We start from the raw sequence: 25279 nt of genomic DNA, 5'->3' as shown, positions 1-25279 counted from the left end.
AAGATAGTCTGTAGCAAATAATAAAAACGAAAGAAATCAGAAAATTCATACGTTAAAAAATACCTAATTACAAAAGGAGGAGGAACTAACTGCTTGTGCCTCGATGTAATTAAAATTGAAATTTATTCCTAATAACAACTGTATTAAACGAGCTCAAATGATATGCCAATAACAGCGACTTATGTTACAAAGCCTTCTCATTATTAGAAATATCTGAATATACATCATGACAAAGTGTATTTTTTATATGCCATGAAACAATATTTGATCCGTTTAAAGTATCGTGAAGCTTCTGCACAATTTTGTTTTTTAAGTAAACACCGCTTAACACAACTGTGTTAAAAATGCTTGATATTTATTACCAGAAACTTTTCAGATTCATTACTTTTATCTCACAATCACATAATTTTTTTTTCCTTCTTAATACTCATGAAATAATAAATTTGCATTGATTTTTGTTTTGAAATATGTAAAATAATATAAATAAAAATGATGATTTTTTACCTTTACATTATTGAAAGCAGTGAAATTGCACCTTAAAATATGAAATGTGGATCTACTACATCCAAAACTCAGTGCCTGCGTCGGGGTAGAAAACTACCCCCGAATTTTCGTCATATGGAAAAATATGAGAATTACTTTTCTACCCCCCTGTACTTCACAGAAAATTTTACTTTAATGTGTAGTTTTAAGCATTTAAAATTAATCAGATTAAAATATAATGTAATGAATTTGAAAAGTTTTTTATCTAGCAGTGACAGTTAGTGTAATAATATATAGGGTTGGAATTTTACAATTTCCTAGTGCCATTTTTACAAAACTAAGTATGTGGTAATAGAATTTCCAACGAAGTACGAAATTTGGAAACGCTTGAATGGATTGAATGTTAATTATTCCTATTTAAAAAGCTTAACATTTTATATGAATCATTGATTTAGATTGAATCTCTAGTACTGTAAATGTCAAATACCATTGCTGAAAAACTGACTAAGTACGACTATAATCTTCGTATGTTCATTATAATAAAGTGATACAAGAATAAACCAAACGCACAGAAATAGTGTGCAAAATTTTTAACCAGCATGTGTACCTGTTTCAAGAGAATTGGCAATGGTTCTTAAGTTTACATAATTTAATTACACAAGTTCTATTCATAAGCTGTTTTCGCATAAAAAGTTTGTTCGAAAATAATTGATATATTTACCTTATCTAAGTTAATGAAAACAATGTATTAAAAATTTGTAGATAAAATTTAACTGCTGAGATCATGGAACATCTAATATAAAAAAAAAATTCTGAAAGGCCAATTTTCAAATATGCAGTTCTGAAATTTTAGATTAATTTTATTCTTAGGTAGAGTTTTTAAGATTATAGTCCCGCTCTCTCCTATCTCGGTGAGAGTGATAGCGTTTTTGATTTCATTTGTGGGGTGAAGTTTTCATTCTTCCAAACTTAACTTTTAACGCTTCTCAGACATCAAGAACAAAGGTTTAGAATAACATTCTATGCTAAGGAAACACATTCAGTTACGATAAAATACGTAATAACAAAATACGGATGTAAGCAATAAACTTCGAAAATTAAATTTAGCTATGCACGGTTTGAGTATTAAAAGCAAAAGCAAGTTAACTTATTATACAAACCTTACGACTGATGATTTTATTTCATAAATCAACTGAGTAATTTAATATGAATCCCTAATAATAAGTTTTCTAGTTTATTTTGACTAAAGAAGACTGACAAACTAAACTATTGTACGAGTAAATCACGTAAATACATAGTTGTTTTTGTAAAAATCATTTGCACTTTCTAGAAATTAATACTTTTGAAAATGGTAAATAACAAAAATTGAAAAAGAATTGGAAACACTTACCAAAATTGTCCATAAATTCAAAATCAAAGGTCAGCATTCAAGCGGTTTCCAGTGTATATTAATATTGCCTGAAAATGAAAATGCAATCTGTGAGGTGGCCACGAACAATGCCATATTATTATACCTGAAGCTTCAGAAGAAAGAAAATATTACTATAGACAATTAAATTAAAATGCTTGCATGCATTAAAAAGATTGCAGATAAAACGTAACAGTTACAAAGTGCGTGAACTACATCAACAGGAAATGAATTCACATCACTTGTCAATAGGTCAAAACGGAGTTGATGATGAAAGCAATGATCATAATCTTATTGTAAGTGCAAGCCTTAACTAGTTTTATCAACGTTGGCCATCTCAAGTAGGGACAACGAAGTTGTGGGATGGCACAGAAGACGTCATTTTGACTCACTGTTAGTTCATTGGGGATTTCCCTCTTGTGTACTTCTTTTACTTGTATTTTGCTTAAAGTTGCAAAGAAGTTTACGTCTGTTATTACGGACAGCGGGAAATGGGGCCACGTATGGTTTATGAATGAAAATATCTGTCGCAAAAAAAGCAGTTTTAAATAAAGAAATTTCTCATCGTTTCAGAAGTTAGTGAAGTCACTAACTAACTAATATGACTAAGAGTCATATTATTTATTATTCATCTTCATTACCGGACTCAGAATTCACGATTCATCTCATATGAAATCTGCAGATTTCAATATTGCTTTCTCAGTTTTTGTTTTCATAAAACCTTGAGCAGATAAGATTATTATTTTTTTCACATTCGTAACCAAAATTCACAAAGCTACATCTATATTCATATTTTTTTTTTCCTTCACGGGTGACACCCATAGTTTGTAACAGCTATTCCGTAGGCCCAGTGTTCATAGATATAAAGTGGGAAAATAAATCCGAAGAAATGCCTCACAAAATACAGAAAAAATACCCCATCCAGACTTTAAATACGAGTGTGGCGAAAACAGCTCTGTGGAGATCTGTAGTGTACTTCAGGAAAAGGTAACGGCTTGCCAAGCATACGCTTGTTAAATGAAAAGCACGGGGAACTAGTTCATTGGGGTTTCAACAAAGTTCAGGCAGGTCTAGTCTTAGGACATGCAGGTTTACCCTTGTGTTGCAGTGTTGGTAACAAATGTACTCTGGTGGCAGCCAGGTACAAGTAAGTCAATAGCAACATTTCTTGTAGGTGGTAGCTCAAATGCCTGGAGTTTAAGCGAATGTACTTCTCTGTACTTAGCAAATTTACAAAATGGATTCAATATCCTTCTCAGTTATGCGTCTTAGGCTATTACCATTTTTCTGAAACACAATAGGAGTCTCTACAAACGTTTAGTGCCGCTCATGTTTTTAAAGTCTTGATGATGGACTTTCCGGAATGCGAAAATTCTCTTAGACAAGTGTATCTGATGTTCACTGTGAATTGTACTATGCACTCAGCTTTTCTGAAGAGTACTTAACATAAGTATTCTGCACGCTATGAATTGTACAAGAAAATAAGTAAGCGGATTTTGTATACAAATAAATATCAATGTGTTGCTCCCCACCAGAAAAAAAAAAAAAAATTATATCACATTTCGTTTAGATTTTATGGAGGTTCATGGTTATAAAGGCAATCACGATGCATATTATTATTCGCACCATCAATCAGATGTAGGTACTTGTGCAATACAGGCAAGAAAAATGTTTCAATTCTAGTAGATAATATCAGAAACTACAATAATTAAGTTGTGGGAGAGGAAATAATTATTTTAGGTGTTTTTAGAAAAATACTTATTTTAAAATACAGAAAACGCGTCTACAAAAGAGAAAAATAATGGACTATGTAATCGTTCAGTAAAGGTGTGAGTGATGGAATATTGAATTAAAAATATTTGATAAAAATCGCTATTTAACAGCTTATTAATTATAACGTAGGTTTATTAGCCACTTATTAATTATAAAGCAAATTTATTAGCAGCTTATTAATTATAAAGCAAATTTATTAACAGCTCATTAATTATAAAGCAAGTTCTTATTCAATTTAAAATAAATAATTTCTTACGTATCTACAATCTTATAAGGAGTTAATAATTCAAAATTATGAAAATCATTTCCTTCTTAAAAATAGAAATCATTTCCTTATTTTATAGAAAAAAGTGCAAATATTGTATTTAAACTGGATTTTTTAAAAATATTAAAAACTCTAGGATATATATTATTTTCAGGAAGCGGATTTTCACCATCAGTTACATGTTTTATTTATTCTATTTTAATTATTATATTTATTAAGCATAAAACAAAAGGTACTGCTGATCATTGAAAAACCAGTTTGTTTTCGTACACTGAAAAATTAATGGAAATACTAATGCTTTAAATTGAATCTAATTCATATACCTCCACCCCCCCCAAAAAAAAAGAAGAAGAAAAGAAAAAGAAGTGGGGACTAGAAAGCAGTTTAAAGCAAAATGCGTATGAAATAAAAATCACGTGCATATTAAGTAAACATACTTCTTGGTATTAGAAAACTAGTTCTTAACTAGGTTACTTTTCATTAATATGAAACAAATCCTTCCCAAGGTATAACTAGAAAAGGATATTGCGTGGCAATCCGAATATGTTGCTAATGACCTTAAAATCTTTGACGGAATATTGCAAAAGGTAAAAAAATAAATAAGAAACTTACACTGATCCGTAAGATGTCCGAAGCCCCAGCGCTGTTAGAAATTCCGTACTGCGCCGAAGTTCTTCGAAAGCTGCAGTATATTCTTTCAACCTGATAGAAAATTTATCAAAATTTGACTGCACCATTTGCTTCCGTAGGTGTTTACTTTTATGAGATAATCTACTTGATGAAAAGAGTTCAGCGACTCCAGTCCAGATGAAGACTGGATGCAAGAAGTTAAGTCCCAGCAGCGGGAGATGCGAGTCCCAGTTCATTGTTCTCCTCTTTAGCGCGGTTGATTAATCTTAATGGAAGGGTCAACGACGTTATTAAAGCAAAAGTGAACGTTTGCAGAAAAAAATCCTATAACTTAAACAACTAAAGAAAAAATAACAATTTGCTTTTACAAACTGAGATTTGGCTAAAGTTGCAATGGGAAGATAATCCGCCAGGAAATTATTGGTAAATAAAAGAAACATCGTCTCCAAAAAGATTTTTATGGTTCACGCGCACAGATGATGTAAACATCGGCCGATCCACACGTGAATAGTCACATATCATTGACAAAATAATTATGTTCCTGCCCCAGAAGTCGCAGATTTACCAGAACTATTCTTCTCTTGTATTTCAAAATGTAAGGTATTTTAAGCTCTTTCCGGTGCGTAGGTTATTAAACCGGAAATTAATAAAAAGGTGAACCAAAATGAACTTGAAGAAGACCATCTTTTTTGCAGGTAAAATAAATAATGACTATTTTTACATTAATGAACGCAATTTAAAATAACATCTACTTATAACCAGATGAATGAGCCTAGTGAGATGAGGCAGATGTCATCAGTGAGATGAAGCATGCTTTTTCTTTTTCTTTTTGAAAGAGGATGAAAAATATAAAGAAATATCAAAAAAGATGAAGCAAAAAAAGTCACTATCTAAATAGAAATCAATATGGAAACTGTTTTCAGAAATTGTTTTTAATTGCTGCAGAGTTGCAGACGGCAGATAAATACGTAAATAATGGCTTTAAATCACGCTTAAAGATAGATAAGTAATTAGTTCTTTTGGAAGGATATTGAATGTAAATATTTTAAATTTGCTATTATTAGAATATAAATTTTTCAAGCGGAGTATTATTAGAAGCAAGTGCTTCAAATTTGAAGTTATTGGAATTAAATATTTCAAATTTAATTATATTAAAATTAAATTTTCCAAATGTAGTTAATTTTATAACTGAACTACAGATCTCAGCATTTGTCATAATGAAATGAAGTTGTAAGGTTACCCTTAGTTCACTAACCAGTTATTTAAATTTTGGTATCTTTTCTGAAATCTCTATTTCCCCACACATTTCCTTGCCAAGATGCAAATCAAGTATGTAAGAGAGTATATTTAAACCGATGAAACGAGAGGATTAGACAGAGCGTGATTTCGCTAGTGTAGCGCACGTTTGTTTAGTCCTCCAGTTGCTAATCTTAAATAGAGATTACGCATTCTGGCCGCTCAGTTAGTCTATCGCCTATGTAGGTTGCTGAGTCAGCCCCCCCCGGGGGTTAACTCAGATGAATTCCTGGGAAATACTGGCTAGGATCTGTACTTAGGCAGTCTCGACCAGGGGGTATATAAGTTGTCTTCATAGGACTAGAGCCCGAGTTTATTCTCAGTTGGTTCAGGCTTGGCAGGGACCGTACTGGTACTGTCGTGTTCGTTCCTCAGGCTGTTGTGAAGCTAGATTGGAGATAGCCTACCCAATCGATGGCCTCCGTAGTCCCAGTGACGGGGACTGACAGAGCGGACAAGGCACCAAGCGATTTCGATGCCGAGGGACTGGTGTCCCGAGGCAAAGTTGACTCGTACTTTTTTGTCTTAGCGTTCAGGGTTAAAGAAAGAGAGCCCTGCTTAACGTTACAATTTGAAAACTTGTCCACAGGCTTTGTATAAAGCCGGGCTGCGACTGTGGGGGTCTGCGCCGCCATTGAGAGAGGTCTCTGAGGTTTGGATACATTTAAACCCCGTTTGGCAGACCCTAATTGGTCAATCCTAAGGTCGGGGGTCCAGGCTTTAGCGTTCCTGGTGAGTCAGCCTGTAAGGTTGAATTAAAGTATGAACAATAGCACTACTTCTACCTTCCGAATGTATTCTTAAATATACCTTTAAGTTCTCAGAGCAAGTACTCGGTGTTTTTGTGAACAAGTAGTCCGTGCATTTCTGTTAAAGAGAATAAATAAAATGGGTATTTTATACCCTTTCCAGTGTTACTCTTCACGCCTGCGTGAGAAGTCGCCAGGCTAAACTTTGAGATCTAGACACTTTGTATGATAGCCAAAAGAACCAGATTTTATAAAGTTATAGTTTCAACAAAATCTAAAAGTTTTAATTTTGCTTACGAAAGATATCTGTGAATGATATTTAAATGCCTTTAAATCTCAGTCTTAAATACTAGAAAACTCGACTAGAGGAAACGCAAAATGCTAGAAGATCAACATAAAATAGCATCCTCTGAGGCTTATATAGTGAAATGAAGTTCTTTCGTCTTAAAGGAATCGGGAAATATATGTTTTGAAGCACCTATATTTGAAAGATTTAGAGGAAAGGCTTTCAGCAATTTAAATTTAAGGCTTTTCGTTCATGATTGAAAGAAATGAACTATATCATTATAACTCGTGCAAAGCAAACACCCAAGAAATGAATGCAAATGGTAGCTTAAAAAGGGTTTTAAAATATCTTTTATGTTATTTTTTTATTCAACGTGTTACTTAAGATTTACACTTATAGTTTGTAATAAATTTATGAATTTAAGAAACAACAGTTTAAAATTAAAAAGAAAAAGGCATAAATAAATTAATAATGATTCTAATTAGACCTGCCATTGTTACAAAATACTTCTTAGATATAAGTGGCAGTGACAGCTTGCATGGCGGGGTGGGGGCAATTTCACCTTCCTTTTCTAAGGTGAATATAAACAGTGTGAATTTGGAATCAGCCCAAAGGATAATGTTCATTGAAAGTATGTTATAAGACAAAATTAGCATTTGTCTTTCATAGAAAGTTGGAGATCCACAGTTCTTAATTACCCTCTAGCCGTTGAATACAGGTACAAGTTTTTTTTTTTTTTTTTTTTTTTTTTTTTCCCCACTGGTAGAAGAACTATTTCTGCATTAACTTTCTAAGAAACTCTAATTTACAGTATTTACATACAGCTAGAAACATCCACGAAAATCTTTATTCGTATAGTTTACTTCGATTAGAATTGAAGAAAACATATGTACAGAGTTCATTCAGATTACTAGCGATCCTGTTAACAAATAACAAACATGCAAGCACATACGAAATACAACTAATAAACAAATATGCAAAAACAACTCATTAGAAAACTAGGGCCAAATTAATTACATTTCTTAATTAGAAATAGAAAACTAATTATAAGAAAGCGAGACGTAAAGTCATTAGAATTTTTAAATGGCAGGAAATTGAAGAAATCCTCATAGTCCTCGCCAAGCTTCGATGTCCGGACCTGCCGAATACGCGGTGAGAGTGCTTCTAGTTACACCGCGAAGGCATGCAGAGAAGAGGACATCTAATATATATAACACTAAAATATCTAATACATGCCTTTAGAAACATCTTTTTTGAATTATGATAATGGAGAAGCTATTTATTGTAAGAATTATCATTTAAAATATCTTATAAATTACATCAATCCCATGCATTATAAATTGCATCATTTATATACATTATAGATATTACTGTAAAACAAAATAAATTAATAAAATATTAAAAAGTATATATCTTTTGCAAAATGATTAGCAATGTACCGTTTAAATTTGAAAGATAAATTAAAGCTCTTATGTCAGGTAGAATGGCAGCTTTCTGGTAACTAGCTATTAACCAAACCGCCTGGAAAATAGAGAAAGGATATAACGTCTCACGAAATAGGCCTACTTGCTAGATCGTGTGGACATATGACATAGCAATGTAGTGTAAAGTAAGGATTTAAAATATTTGTGAATATTCCCTTAATTCCTAAAGTTAAAATCCTCCAAACTAACATTGGCCATTGTAACTGCACTTATAAACAGAAAAAAAATATTCTTTCCTCCCTTTTTATTTAACGTATGCTACTGCAGGAAACTGCAGTCAAAGAATTTATTAAGATACACGCCGAAATGACTGCGCTGAAACCAAAGATTTCTTTGTCTTCAGTGGTCTATGCTACTGCTGTTTCACAGAAAAAATAGTTTTTAGTTGCTGAGTGATTTGACGAGTTGCATTAAAATTTAAAGGTCTGAAGTTAGGGGGTTACTAAAAGCATATAATTTTCACGAAACAATTTATCCATTCTACGAAAAATTATTGTTTGCGAATTTAAAATTAGAAAATAGAGAAATTATCATTTTTTTTAATACCATGTTCTATTATTTTCATTTGAATCTACTACTATATTTTATAAATTTTCACGTAAATTAGGGGCAAACTAGACATTTGATTTTCAACACTTGTTGTCGCATGAAAATAATCGATTTTCTTCTCAAAGAGCTGATTTAACAAGAACCAGAGTTAAATGTTGAGCCTTGCTATGTAACACTTTAGGTTAAGTTTGATGGCAATGGTATTATTTTTTTTAATGCCTGAAATGCGCTTTTAATCGGTGGCGTGTCGTCATTAAGGGACCTAATCCAGAGAGAAGAAAGGGAGAGGGAGTCCCCGACGGGGGGAAGCAAGTGAGGGCGTCATTGTGGAAATGCAATTGTCGTGTTGGAGTAGTTCGTCGGCAGTCATTCGCGTAATTGTCGTCCTTTTGTGGCCAAGGGAAAGAGAGTTGGGCAAATATTTGAGGCATACGAAAGTCAATACTCCGCCGTCACTCGAGGCTGAAGCCATGCCGGGAATTCATAAATTCGTAAGTACTTCCTCCCGTCTCCGTAATGGCCCGGTCCACTCTTTTTCCTGTCCCAGAGTGACCGAGAGATGGATGGACCACGGAGACTGAATTCGCAAGCAGTTTCCTCGCCGGCTTACGCGCATTAATAAGCGGCACACTTCTTTTCCCAAAAGACTCACGACTTTCTCCGGCTTTTGCTGTTGGATCCAGCCCACACATCGTTAGATCGAGGGTCGCATTCCAGCAGTAAAGAATTAGGGGAAAACTTTGTTTTTGTTTTTCCATCGGTTTTGAATTTTAGCCGTAAGGCCTTTCACTCTTTTATTTTAGTCCTAGTTTGACACTTGAAGTTCAGAGATGCAGTCTGCATACAATATCGATAGATCGGAAGATATATTTTTTGAACTAATAAATGTGTCAGTTACTCTGAATTTCAAATTTTCCCAAAGAATAACACATATTCATGATTTATTTCTTTCCAAATACATACACACATATATATATATTGTATGATCTTAAATTCATTTAGTGCGAAAACAAAATAATGCAGTGGCACGAAACTTGTATATTGTAATTGGTACTTTAGACTAACTTTCATCTTTTGTGTTCAATACACAAGCAAAATTTTTGTGAATTAAATCAGGGAACGAAATAGATATTTCGCTATAAAAATCTGATGCTTTTTCTTCCTATGTATCTGCAGATTTCACGTTCAGAGTTTGATCAATAAGAAAACATGAAACTGAAAGATAGAAGTCTTACAGATGCAGTCGAAATAATTGTTTCAAATCTTCCTTGCAGTAAGAAAAAAGGAGTTTTGTACAGAAAAATAAGTATTACAGTTAAAATATTCATGCTAAAGATGAAGAAAGCATTTAAAAATATTTATAACAACATAAACCAGCAAGAAGAAAGGAGAGTTTCACTTTAACTTTTCACCTATCTGAAGACTTGAAAGCTGACATAAACTAAATCTTTGCAATGGTCAAGAGTGGAAAAAAAAAATCAGTTTTTTAATAATGAGAAACATTTATTCATAAACATATATATTACATGAACTAAACATAAATAAATGAATAAACAAAAGATCATGGTTCGAGGATAGGAACACTTTCAATCATTAACATTATAACACGTATGTATTCTGAGAGAATACGACATTTCTTGATTCAGTTTTCTTCGCTTGAAAGAAACTGAAGACACTAACAACTGTTTTCAGTTGCTAAAAAGGTAATGCAAAGTAAATGTCACCAATACAATAGACGAATAGTAAAAATGTTGACGTTAAAACTCTAATTCCAATTGACTCTTTAATTCTAACATAGTCAAATGAATCGTTAATTTTAAAAGTTATTTTGTGCTCCTAAGATTGGAAAACAACTGTATTCAATTGATACAAAGTACTTGTTTAAAATGAGGAGGCCAGCGTCATATATTCATGCGTAAAAAATATCCTTAAATTGTTAACAACTACCCATTTGCTTTATCTACTGGTTGATAGTACTATCCATTGCCAATCTATTGGAATTTATGTTAATTTTGTGAGATATTAGACCATCAAAATTATCACCAGAAGCAATGAAGTTAAATCTTCATTACATGTAAAACAAAAGGTGCAGCTGAAGTTGGTGAAACTTTACTTATGATTAACTTTCACGATTAAAATGTGTTAATAAGTTAATATGTTACAGGAAAACAAGAGCTGCCCGCCCCCCCCCCGAAAAAAAAATTCTCCTTCCTGTAATAAAAATCGGGAGGAAAGTTATGTTGAAAGATGGAAGAAAGCTTGGCGTTCAAAAGGTAACATTAATCAACAAATTAGTCTATTTATTTAAATTGATATAAAAATAGCTTTTTTCATTTATGTATATACGTGTATATACATTTATGTGTATACGTGAATAATATATATATATATATATATATATTATTCACGTAGTTTACAAAACGTCACGAGATAAATATTCATTAATTTCATTAAATATTTTATGGCTTTCAATTAATAGAAATATTAGAGTCAAACAAAAGAAAGCAACAATGAAAACCGATTATAAAAATCATTTTAATTCAGATTGAATAGTTGTGATTACTGAACGAAATAAATATTAGCAGCAATAAGACATAGTAGAATAAGTGCACTAAAAGAAGTGAAAAGCATTTTCAATTTAAAATATTCAGTTTTAAAGGAAAACTTCTTATCTGCAGAAATTTGTAATCACAGGAATTATTACGCAACGTTTTCATGGTTAACAGTTAAATTTCAAGCGATATGAAGCTAATTGAAAGTCATGTGTAATAAAAGCTACTATAAAATGAAATGTTTAGGCATATGCTAGTGAAAAAGGAAATGTTAAAAATTTTTCATTAATTTAACTGAAATGAATTGAAACAGGAAAGAATTCATGTCTCCCCCCCTTTAATCAGAGTCAAAATTTTCATCAATCCTGCAGCTCTTAATGGAATAATCTGCTGAGTCCATATAAAATTACAAACACATGACTATAAGATCAGTATTTAATTGCAGGAAATCAAACCCTTTAGTCAAATTTCATCACCACACCCAAACACAATCTACAAAAACTTTAAAAAAATATTTGATAGTATTCCTAAAATATAACACCATATGCAGTATTTTAAAGTATTTAAAAATTCCTGAGGTTTCTTGTTTAATGAAATAGTTAGACAAATAATTTCATATTTTGAAGGAGGGGAAAATTATTAAACGCAGCAGCAACTAAGTACTTAAAGTAAATATTTTGCAAAAATATTTGGGCATAATAACATTTCAGAGAGTTACGATATTTAATAATACATAACCCCCAATATTGAAAACACTGGAGAAAAAAGTATTTGATTCTTACTGCAGTAGGTTTGGAAACGGCCCCTTTTGAGTTCCGTCTGTTGTGCTAACAGGCGTCGCGTATCAAATCTCGTGCTTTTGAGGCCTGAATCTGTTAATCCCAGATGATCTACCTAGGCTCGTAATCTATGAAGGCGTAAAATATGATACTGGATTCCGGCGACCGCATAAACCTCTTTTGGCGGCCAGTGGTATATTTCGGCGCCCGAAGGTGTCAACGATTTCAATCCTGGGATTTGCCGAACAGAGCATCTCGTTTACGTTCAAATTCCAATAAATTCCAATGGGCAATTTCTTTCCGAAGAAAATGTATTTTATTATGGGAATAAAGTGAATATGAGATTGAATTCTGGAGAACAGGTAAGTCTAGTCTTCATCAGTTATTTAAAATGCAACTATGCAAAAAGATGGAGAGAGAGAAGTACATGCAAAATTTAGTTTCAAGGTACTTTTAAGGTTGTATGTGTATTTGATTAAAGTGTTGATTCGAACGAAATTTTAACCATAAACCTTTACTGCTATTAGGGAATGCGAAATTGTCTATAAATTTTGAAAGCACGTCATCCAAAATAATATTTTAACTCTTATTTTAGTGATTTATTATCTTAAATATTTACTTTTAATTCAAGCATCATGTGTTAATTTAGTAAAAGAAATAGTAAGCATTTAAAGATCTAAGAAATCTAAATGAGTAAACTTTTATTGGCTAGCTCTAAATATTATATACACTATTAGATTTAAGTATTTTCATTACGTAAAGTTTAACATATATTACTTTGTAGAGACATTAGGTTAATTGGAAAAGCCTGAGAGATGAAAAATTAACAACCGCCTTCGCCGGAAATTGAACCACGGACCTCTGGATACCGGCCCAGCGTGCAGAACCACTACACCACGAAGGCCCGCTAGGAAGGTGGGAGAAATACCTTATATACTCCCCCTTTTAAAGGGTGACTGGGGTTTTTAGGGGACTCAATCGCCAAATCTTGGGTGGACAGAAATCATCATCCACCACCCTTTTAGTTCGGGCGCCACTGTATATACATTAGGTTAATTGGAAAGCGCGGAGGAAAAGCCGGATGAAAAATTAGAAACCGCCTTCGCCGGGAATCGAACCACGGACCTCTGTATACCGGCCCAGCGTACAGAACCACTACGCCACCAAGGCACGCTAGGAAGGTGGTAGAAATACCTTATAACTTTAAAACTGCAACATTGATATATGAGAACTAATTAAAAATAGCCTTTAATATATATCAATAGCCTCTACTGCATTATAACTGCAACAAATTCCGATGCTGTAGAAATTTTTCACAGTCTACAAGCTTGACTAATAGCCATTAAAGCAAGATCACCTTAATCTTTATCTGAATTAAAATTACAAAGCATATTAAAATAGAAACACTTATTAGATGCATTTTATCTAATAATTTGAGAAAATATTAACTATGTACGTTAAGCTATGTTAGAACCTTCATCGTAAGAGCATAGCTGCAAAACTCTATGAAGCAGCCATAAATAAATGATGCAGGCTGGCGGATTAGAGATTGTCTGAATTTTCTGTTATCATTATTTCAACAAATTACACCATTAATAAAAGGTCAGAAAGTACAAGCATATCTCTACCTTTAAGACAGAGGAAATTTTTTAAATCTCTAACTTGCCAATATGGCAACTACCGTAAAGTAATATAAAACATAGAGATATTGCGATTCATCAGATTTAAGTTTTCAAAAGGTAGACCTGAATATACCATCCTATTACATTTTAAAAATTTTGACAAATTTTTCGGAATTTATTGAATATCGAACAGGGTATTAACGGATTTTTTTTTTTTTTTAACTAGAACAGTTTTATTTGTGGTCCATTTTCCCAAGCCTACAAGAAAAATATGTTTCTTGGTCTTCTTGAAATCAGTTACTTATCCTAAGTCATGCCTGGATAAATGGTAACAGTTACATATAGGGTTCATATTTTGGAAAAGCGATAAGATTTTCTTTAAAGAACTTGTAGTGTTTAATTTTATGTATATCTTTAAATAGCCCTTCCCCCTTTCCGGTATTATTTCAAATAATAACTTTTCTATATGCAAGTATACTATATATTATTAAAAACAGAAACATTGGCGGCTTCTATAATAGCAGCTTTAAATCGGGTATTTTTTCAAAATATTAATCCTTCTCAAATAGCGTGTTGTTTGGAATCTGACTCAGAATCTAATGGGCTTTTGTTTTGAATCTTGGAATAAGGCATACGTATATTTTGTAACGTAGTGTAATGTCTTTAGGGATTGGAAGTACTGAAATTATGTCGGGCGAAACGTATTAACAAGGGGATGATGGCATACAAAAGGGATGGTAGATCCTCGTATTTCATTCCACATGATGTTATCGTTCAAAATTTGGACACGAAGCAGGAAACTATTGTGTACTTTTTCTTAGTTAAATAAACTCAAAAAAGGATTCTGAAATTGGAATTTGCCAAGCAATGTTTATATTATGACAGTTCTTAGAAAGTTTGTTATATGGATATATTTTTTGCCTTGAAGGTAATCTAGAAAATTATGAAGAACATCCGTGGAGATAAAAGTGAATTTTAATTTTACATTTGGATGTGCACAGAATACACACTGTTTCCCAAAATCTTCTGGTTTCTTAAACAACTTTAGTCCTCTGATATTATTTATCTTAAGCTCTTTACTTCTCAAATAGCCGGTAGTTTAAATACTTCTGTTTTTTTAAGTCCTCTTGTAATCAAGCAAAATATCATCTAATCACATTTAGTAAGATTATCCCACTGGCACATCTAATCACATTCAGTCACATCTAATTAATTACATTTAGTTAGATTTCAGTTTAAAGAAATTCTTAAATGCTACTGTGATATTTTTCGATGAAACTATAATGATGTAAATAAAATATATAACAAAATATTTTTCTATATGTTCAAAATGTTTTACATTTGATACGATACTTTGAAAAAAATATTTTTTCCCCGTACAAATAGATATACGAAGCCAACCGATACAATTTTCACTCAATTCATTGCCGAAGTTTGCTTCAAATATGTATATCTATTAAAAAATTCTCAGCTAAAACAATCGTAAAATATGATTTTAAAAATTAAGCCTTTATCTTCTACAGAACGAAAAATAACACGTGAATAGAATACTAATAAATGTTATTTGAGTTATTTTGTTTAATTTCCAAAGCTAAATTTTTCCTTAAAAAACCTTAATGACGTTTAAATAATAAAAATAACCTAGGAAATGCGACTCAAAATTAGTAAGCATAACGTTTTCGGAAACATTTCCCTTACTAACAAAATTTTATTACAACAATAGGAGAAATTTAAAATACCTTCTGCATTTGAATTTAGGTTTTAAAGTCCCTTACCGTCCACATCTTACAAATAGAAGCAATATTATCACTGGTAGAATTTATCGTATTTGTAAGAAAAGCTGCGATAAAGGATCATATGCATTAATGTTCAAAATTCATTGAATTTTGCACTGAAGCATAACTATAATTTGTTAATGCTAAAGCGTGAAATAAACTTTTATTTACAACTGAAATTACTTTCGATTGCATTACTTTTGCTACTGAATTTGTAGAATTCGTCTTATGATTTAGAACTGCATGTAAGCAGCAGAAATTTTATGCTTTTTAAAATTAAATCCTGTCTTCATCAGAAAAGAATATTTGCCACTTGCTATGCAAGTATCACTTCCATCTAGTTTTTCAATTCCCTTTCTCAAGTCTAATTATCACTTTACAATTTTAAAGACCAAATAATTAAGATAATGAAGATTTTAAAATATCAGAATGTACTTCTCGGTACGCTAATTTAAGCAAATGCCGATGAAGCGAACAACAATTGATGTCTCTCCTCGACTGAAACGGAAAGAGTATTCAGCATAGTACTGAAGCTTTTTGCAAACAAGGATACAGAATGCGCTTCAGAAGCTTGGCAGATGTTTGCTCGAGTTCTTAACGCATTCATCTCTATTGTAACTACCAGCAAATCTAATTTTTTTTTCTTGTATATACACATTTTATTCTACAAAATAAAAAGAGGCGTTTATTAAGCTAAACAGTGATGTTTATTCCATTGAGATTTACAAAAGAATGTCTTCTAAGAAACGGAACTCTTGTACGATTTATTAACTGCCTTAAAAAGTCTGGAATCTTTGTTAATTTGTAATTTGATATTTTATATTTATGTGAACAGATAACATAAAAATATGAAGATCATGCTAATAAATGAAGTGATCATTCAAGACTTAAATTTCAGTTATTTTAATTGATAAGGATTTTGAACATTTGCACCAATGCAGAATATTCTGTTATGTAAGTTTTGCTGCTGCTTCTCGTGTTAAGTGTTCGATGTATAACTGAAATCTTCCATTTTCTCTGATATGAAAAATTAGTGTAATATTTGAAGTATCTAATAGTTATAATAATTGAAGGTATACTTTTGTATTAGAATATTTACAAAGTATAATTAACAAAGTATAATTACTGATGAAAGCAAGAAAAGGGATGAAAATTTTCTTAAAAGTCCTTTCAGTGAAGTGGAAATATAATTTAAAGTTGTACTTGAGGCAAAATTTTCTCGATCCGAGATAAAAAAAAAAAAAAAAAATCAGGTTTCTTGTTCATTTCGCACTTTTTACTAGCAACTAAATAAAACAATAAAATGAATAAAAAAATTCGAACATTTTCGTTTCGTTCAAAAAAAGACATGATAAAGATAATCAATTTCCATTAAATTATATTTCAGAAATACAAAACTTTACTATTCTATGTCAATTACTTTAGAAACACCAAAAGTCAACAGAACAATTTCCGAAAGCATGGAAAATCCTGTGACTTAAGAAACGTTTTAGAACTTACCTGCAGAAAGCCAGACACATGGTAAAATTATTTTATCATATTTGATGAGCACTGTGATTACGCACAAAATTATAAGAAATACTATCAACCTTTTAACTCTTAATGCTAATGTTCACATCAACACACAAAGACTCATCAATACCACAACTGTTTTTTATGTATTGAAAGCACATTAACCAAATGATAAACTGCATTAAGAGGGATTATGTAAAGAATGTATATATATCAGCAGTATCTGTAAAGATTTGACCTCAGTACTGCAAATATATGTGTAATTATTGGCTAATCTCTTATCAGTAAAACTTTATGTACATCGATTTCGTAGTAAAGAAGTAGCTAAGTTATTTAAATATGACAAAGCACGCAAGAGATTTTTGTCTAGGGAGAGTGTTTTCGTCTAGGACTTTCTAAGGAAAACTAGCTTGTATTTACGTCATACATGGGATTAAATCACGAAAACCCACCGTGCAGCCAGCCCGTTTGAGTTGAAATTCATTAGGTTTTCCGAAACAAGATATGTGAAAATGAAATATGCCTTTACCGGGATTCGAGTCATAGATCTTCCAGTGCTAATCACTTATTCATGAGAGTACGTACAGATATTTGTTTTACAAATTAAGAAATATAAAGTTGGCAAAGCGCCTGCGCTGGCCAGCATTACAATTAAAACGATCCAGACTTACCAAACAATGTTATTGCTAAATTTATAGACTATAATAGGTCTTTTGGAGCAAGAATCATAAGAGATCACCCTCTTCTATTCAGCTATGAATCAGAAATTGAGTTATGGATTTTTCCAGTTACTACTTGAATATGCTAACCAATACACCACAAGAGCGCGCACGGAAGAAATGCCATGATTCCTTACATCCCATGCCCAAATGTACTTTTCGGAAACCTGGGAACATGGTAACACCTTTCTGATTTGGAAAACAGGAAAGACGCAAGATAACCCCGCTAAGCATCAGGCAGATCAGTTTATTACTTTTACTATAAACATTTTTAAAGAATTATTTTAAATAAGGTGGGCTCACCGCTTAGCAAACTTAGAAAGGTACAATTTAATTTCAGTACCTTTACATGACTATGTTGGTGTTCAACAACACTGAAGTCGATTTTTTTTACAAGTAGAGTGTAGCTCTCCTCATGTTAGACATGATCTTTTTATCGCATTTATCATAGGCTAATATATAAACTTATTACGCCTTATTTTAACTTGGTGATCATCCTCATCCTCCAAAATCATTTCTTGTAAACTGGAAATTTTCGGTTAAGCAGGGTCAATGTAATATACAATTAAATCCAGTCGAAGCATATAGGCTACAATAATCCATACAGAACAAAGTCAATACTTAATAAGCGTCTATGATTTTCTGAATTTCCAAGACCTCAATTCTCCCGTGGAAATTATATAACAAGAACAAAAAACATGTTTCCTCCAACTGGCGACGTCCAAGGGAAATTTTTCTCTACTTAAAGGGAGTGCTGAAGGAAATGAATAACACTTTATAATCAGTAAAAATCCCAGCAAATGATCATTTCTTCCCTGCTGTAGTTATTACTATGTTATTTTATTCTTTAAGCAAGTCCCTAAAAGCCAAGTATTTAACGAAACCAACAACTTAACAAAACTGCAGATGAATTTCTCATATCAGTGAAAAGAGTGACAAAACGTAAACTATTATCATTAAACTTAAATCGCTAGTGAGAAAAAGCTACAAGCTCCAGAGAAAAGACATATTATACAGTGGCTTAAATTTTAGTCACATTTGTACAGCGCTACCAGGCCCATGTCTGGCCTGGGCAAGTATAACGAAATCCGGTATTAAGAAACTGTAAAACACTACAGTCTAAATTTATAAAATTAACCATTGCTACACATAGAGATGTAATGATTTGGAACAATATTGACGTTTATCACAGAAGCATATATTGACTATTTTAAAGATTTATGAGCGGTATTAATGGTCTTATGCAATCCATATCCTGAGATTTAAAAACGTCCAAATCGATTAAAGTTTGGTATATATTATCGTTTATTATTCCAATTCCAGCTTTGCTTTTGAATTTCATATTTTCCTTTTCGTGTTATTTATACTAGTTTTGTCTTTTGCCTATGTGTTACCTCTCAATGTTTTGACATTCTCTTGAATGAAGGACAAAGAGCCTATATCATTCTTTAAATATCCTTTTCTCGTGTTTCCGATAGGTTTTAATAACAGAACTTCTAAATGTTATGTTTCTTAAATTCAAATGGACTGTCTTCTGAAATGGTGTCACAGAAATAATTACTTACGTATGAAAGTAAATTCTGAGAACCAGCTTTTATGAAGATCTTTTCAACTACTGTAGTTGGCTCTTGACTTAAGTTGGATATTTGTCGATGCTCAGAGCAATATTACTGTGTGCAACCTCAGTTTAGGCCATTGAAATGTTTTCCGTAGGAAAGCAATCCAGTGGATACTGTACACAGAGATGCAAATTTGTAGTATTAGCAACAATCTTCTTAGTTAAAGTAAATGATTTCATTTCATTTCTTTATTAGGATATGCACTCGTTGAGATGTTGAAATTTTAGAGATAGTAAAAATTTAGGGTAGAATATGGTCGTATGTTTTTTTTTTTTTTCTTCTAATTTTTCCTTTTTTTTAAGTGAATTGAAAAATTTTCGCTCTCAAGGATTATTTACTGTATCTTCAGAAATAAGTAACTTACAAAGAGCTGCTACACATTGGGGATTCTTATAGAAACAATGACTATTTTGGTTGCATAAAGCCAAGATTTTGCCTTTGATCAGAGATACCATTCAAATACTGCTCTACTTGAAATCTCGGCAGCATTAATTCTAATTACGAACCCGTCGATTATTACTGGAATGATAATAAAGCTGAGAATATTTTTATTATGAAAACTTCGTTATTACTTTAATCTACAGAATAATTACTTTATAAATTAAATTTAATTTTAAGTTGGAAAACGGAAGAGTTTAATTTCAAAATCTAAAACAAACTTAGATGAATAAGAAAATTAACAAAAGCAAAGCATTAGACATAAATAAATAACTTAACAGCGTTACGTATTTTTGATACCATGGAGTACAACATTATTTTCCAACTATGCACAACATTATTATTAGTTTAAGAGGGGACTCAAAAAATGTCACGAAATTTTACAAATTTCTTTAGAGTTAAGGTTCCTTGAAGTAGAGGAAAACAGGAACAAATTTCAGATATTTTGCATGCATGTTAAGAGCATTTACGCGTTTCATTTTAGATTGCTTTATTCGAATGTGCTTTAAATATGCGGCCAAAAAATGTGATAAAAGGTGGTTAATTGATGTATCTTTTCTGAGTGGGCATTGAAACAGTTAACTCTATTAAAGATCAACTTACAGATAACGTACGACTTCGCCTCTGTCTTGATTCAAACTCCGGAATTTCAGATTTGATGTGCTATCCGTTACACTTCAAGAGTGCGAATGCATTAATGACTATAACATTCCTCAGCTTCTGTAGACATGAGAAAGAGATCGGGGAAAAAACAGATTAGTTATGAAATAATTACATCGTTTTCAGCTGGGGCTGTTGTATAACACAGGAGTAGCTTGGAGTGAGATACTGTAAGGAAATACGTAGATCACAACGTTGTTTAGATGCGAATCCGGGACTGCCGAAAGGCCGAATCAGTTTGTTTACCCACCGCATTACAAGAACGTGTAAGAGGAATATCTCGAATTTTAACTAATTTACTACGCTGACACAGAAAGTTAAAAATGGTGAACATTTATCTCTTATCTTTCTTTTCAAACTTAAGGTCAGAAATATCCGTACATTTCTATCGACAAATTCTGCTTTTTCTTTTTATACGAAGCTTTTGTATCAAAGACACAAAATCAAGATCATCTCGGCCCTTTAACTATCTAGTCACATTTGTGATTATGCATGTTCTATAGAATTCTTTTCCGTTGAATATTTCTTATCTGTAATAGGATGAATGCTCTTACAGTCCCTTTTTATTTTATCAAACCGACTTGGAGCAGGGACAAGTTTTTAAATTCTATGTATTTATTCAATCCGTCGTCTTTCTAACACTATGATACAAATTTCTATCGGAATGATGAATGATTTTACCCTCTACATTATCAAATACCGTACACTTTCCTCTTTATTTAAAGCATATCAAAAGCTTTCCGGTTTCTTTCTTCCTTATGAGTTTCTTTTAGAATAATGTGATTTGCTTTCAGGTACATATTCTTGCCTACTCTATTATTGCATTTACATAAGTGTTATTAAAAGTATACTTCGATACTTATTTGTATCAGATACATCCTTATAAAATTACCCCTTTTCTCATTTAGTATAATATCTCCACTTACTCCTGTTAAATTCAGCGTTCATTTGTTCATTGTCAAACGACTGAAACATCGTAATATGTAAATGCAATGCAAATCTAAGCTTAATTAGCGTTACTCGCTTTTGGCCCTGGAATATAGCTATAAATGCTTCACATAATCTAGTCGAGGGCTACAGAGTAATTACGTAGTCTGCTGCAAATGCATTTAGTTTGAATACTCCTGTAATATTCAAATATTGGAGCTTAAGCTCTACCCTTCGAGCACGATTATCATCTGTTCTTATACAGTAAATTATTCACATATGTAAAGGTGCGTGTGTATGTGTGCGGCTAATTTGATGTGAAAAAAAAACACAATAATTGTTACTCGAAAAAAATTTTAAAACATTTTAAAAAATATAATATGACATTCCACAGATATTAAATGTTAAATTTTAGGGCTAATAGGACATGAAATCCTTTATTGTCTTCGAATAGACGTTAAGAATTTGCGGAAAGCTTGATTGTTACCAAGACTGGAATGTCTTATTCCGCCAAAGAGCATTGTGACTACTCTGACATATCAAAGCCTTGGTATTTTACCAGTAATAATTCTCTCATCCGTTTAGTTAGGTTTGGCTCTGTGATAAGATCGTTAATTATTGAACAGAAAAGCTTTCTTATTATCTATAAAATATGCCACAACATTTGGTTTGTTTCAATCTGATTAAAAATATATGCTGTATTCATTCTATTTATTTTGCATTTCCATTCTGCAATAAATATTAGCCATGCATTCGAAATCTTATATTTGATAGAAAAACTCAGATTCTGTGGTTCATACCACAGTGGGATGAATAAAAAAGGATTTTCCTTGACGAGTACGTTTCAAAATAACAGCAGTCCATCACAATTATAAGCAAGATTTTTACTTAAAATTGAATTAAGGACCACTAATGACTCAGCGTATAAGTCAGTTGATCGTGAATCTAAAACCTGCTCGTTTTGTGCTAGGTATCAAAAGAATATCAAATCATATGTATATGAATAACAGACACATGTGGTTTTCACCGTAGCAGACCGGGTATGAAATCACATGTGATTTCAAGTGCCCGCCATCATTTCTAATTGCAACATTTGTTGGAGCGGATTAGAAAATCATTTATAACCCAACAAATGCGCGCTTCTTAAACCTGGTTAGTATTATCAGATAAACTAGCTTTAAAAGATTAAAACCGTTCGTCTGTTTTAACTGATATAATAGACAAAAAGGCGTAGTAAATTTAGAATTATGATTAAAGTGTTGCTCACAAACTTTGATAGCATCGTGAAGTTGCATGTTTTTTCACGTCATGATATTGCAATGTGATACATAAGTCACTTTCCGAAAATAAGCAGAATAGCAAGTATAGGGAAGCGAAGAAATAAGTATTTCTTCCAAATTCTTTGCAGTGAAAATCTTCCCAGTCATAATACTTTGTCATTTCATACATGACAGAAAAGCATAACATTTTAAGTTTTATGCCATAGTCTAGTTGAAGAAAGTTAAAAATCTCCCTTTTATTAACAAAAACCTTAATTTTCGAAATTTCAGTAATAAAGGAATTGCATGTACTCACAAGTTATATATGGAGAAATTATTTAAAAAATAAAAATTACTATTATTATTACTATTATTAAACAACTGTGAGAAGCAGTTTCAAATGACTAGAAATACGATTATTTCTGTGTAAGGCGACTAAATTAGAACATAGTATTGCTTTATAACTTATTTAAACAAAATTAATTTAAAAATGTAAATTGTGTTATTAGCGTATTGTGTATATTTATGAATTACTTCACATAATTAATAAAAAAAATTAGACCTTGAAAAAATAAAGAAAAACCAGAGGTTATTCAGTAACCTCGATGTTATCAGTATTTTAAAGAACTTTTTAATCGAAACATAATTCTAATTCTATGGAACAGGTGGCTAACTGAATGCATCTCCACTTCTAATGCAAATATATGCAATGTAAAACATTTTTTTGGTATGCTAATACCAACTTAGCGAATTTTATCCCGAAATGAAAAAAAAAAATATTGTATTCTAATTATTCTTCTGCTGCAATATCCCTTTATTTTCTGAAAAAAGTGACTACTGAATTAATGATTGATTCCCATGTTATATCTTCTTCTCCTACAGCTTTCACATCAGAATAGATACATACATTAATACATTCTTCTATTGAATACATTTCTTACTATTGCTTAGCTTCAGTTCCATGTTTTTCCATTTTTTTATACTAATCGAAACTTAAACAATAGTTTCATCTATATTTTTTTAGGTCTTAAATATTTTAATTATTTTTATGACGTATAAGCTTCATCTATTTCGAATAAAATTTTTGAGAAAGGTGAAAGCTCAAGAATGCTTCACAAAATCATAAACCGAGTAATCAAACTGTCAGTAATACATTATCAGAACGCATCCAGCATATTTACGCTGGAAATAAATTCTTTACCATTTCTGGACACAAGAGAATCTAACAAAAGTAATCCAGTTACTTCAACAATAGACGAGAAAAAGAAAGAAATTTTTATATTAATTACCAGCAAGAAGGTATAAACAAAGTATCTTCATGTACAGCTAAAAGAATTTCACTTCGAAATGTAGAAAAGCGATTGAAGAAAAAGTCAATCGATATTCGGTGTTGCATAGAATTTTTTTCCCACTTAATAACGAACCCATTTTAGCTGATATTGCGTACCCATTTTTACATTAATAAACACTTTTATAATTAATAAAATTCCCCCCTGAATTCTCCACCCCTTTTCGTCTTTTCTCTTAGTTCTCAGCGAAAATAAGCCGTAAATTTATTTTATACTAACGTTCAAAAAGTGGGCGCGGGCACACATACACACCTTAGTCAGAGCTAATAATTCCCTCTATACCGTTCATTATGCGATCATTAAAAAAATAAACAAAAAGAGCCCCCCTACACACACACACATTTCGGATTCACTCGCTTATATGCGAAGACTGAGAGAAAAAAATTTATTTAAGCTTAATTAACTGTTTTTGGTCGCCGTTACGTTAAATCACAAACGGCATATTTTAATTTTGATTACCTAGTACGTTCAGTAGCGAGTCATGGAAAAAGAATGAGAGGGAAAAAATTTAAAAAAGAGATAAAAAATTGTGAATCGTGGTCTTTGTGTAATACGCTTACAGTTTGTCGGCTTTTTAGGAAAAGTTTTCTCGGCGTTTTTTGACACCAAATGAAATTTTTATAATTTGGAATGAGTAAAATGCGGCTTGTGTGTTTTCTCTCCATGAGAAATCAGAATGCATATTTAAAAGAACAGTAAAAGAAATGGTTTCTTATTGTTTCATCTCTTTTCTTTGTTTTTCTTTGCTTTTTAATTCTCTTCATTGCTTACTTTTTTTTTTTTTTTGGTATGATTGCAATGGCATGCGTTTTTTTAAATTTATTTTTTATTTTTTATTTCCAATAATTCTCTGGTGGATGCAATTATTTTGCACTGCAAGTTGCGATATTATTATCTTTGTTATAAGATTAAACATTTATTCATTTCATAGTCTTTGTGGTGTAAGAATATTGGGGAGGTGTTTCAGTACGTAGAACAGAATGCGGAGGGTAAACAGTACGCGAAAGAAAGGAATTACTGTGAAATAAAACTAATGAAACTTTCTTTTGCTGTAATGCAGTTCATATTATAGAAAGTTACGTGAGTACTCTACTATTATAACACTGCTCGACACTTCGTGGTTTCTGGTATTATACAGCTGTTGC

The 25279-nt window shown here is 31.9% G+C and overlaps 1 protein-coding gene across 8 annotated transcripts in view; it reads right to left on the bottom strand.

Moving 5' to 3' along the window:
* The window catches only part of LOC118202012 (homeobox protein OTX2-like), a 232008-nt gene that overhangs the window by 150474 nt on the left and 56255 nt on the right, over nucleotides 1-25279 (bottom strand). For 6 of the 8 annotated variants that reach the window (XM_085809881.1, XM_085809886.1, XM_085809889.1 and 3 more), the window contains exon 2: nucleotides 1874-1941. In XM_085809881.1, the coding sequence (XP_085666007.1) occupies nucleotides 1874-1910 (37 nt within the window). In that variant the 5' untranslated portion in view covers nucleotides 1911-1941. Of the gene's footprint in view, nucleotides 1-1873; nucleotides 1942-4541; nucleotides 4676-25279 lie in introns of those variants that run through there. The other 2 variants (XM_085809882.1, XM_085809890.1) reach the window with 1 other exon arrangement.

Source organism: Stegodyphus dumicola, chromosome X2, assembly GCF_044657685.1.
Source record: "Stegodyphus dumicola isolate Sdum_Otavi_A_Nest chromosome X2, ASM4465768v1".
Lineage (NCBI taxonomy): Eukaryota > Metazoa > Arthropoda > Arachnida > Araneae > Eresidae > Stegodyphus > Stegodyphus dumicola.
The sequence above is the reverse complement of the archived record's forward strand: the minus strand, read 5'-3'. Positions and strand labels throughout refer to the sequence as shown.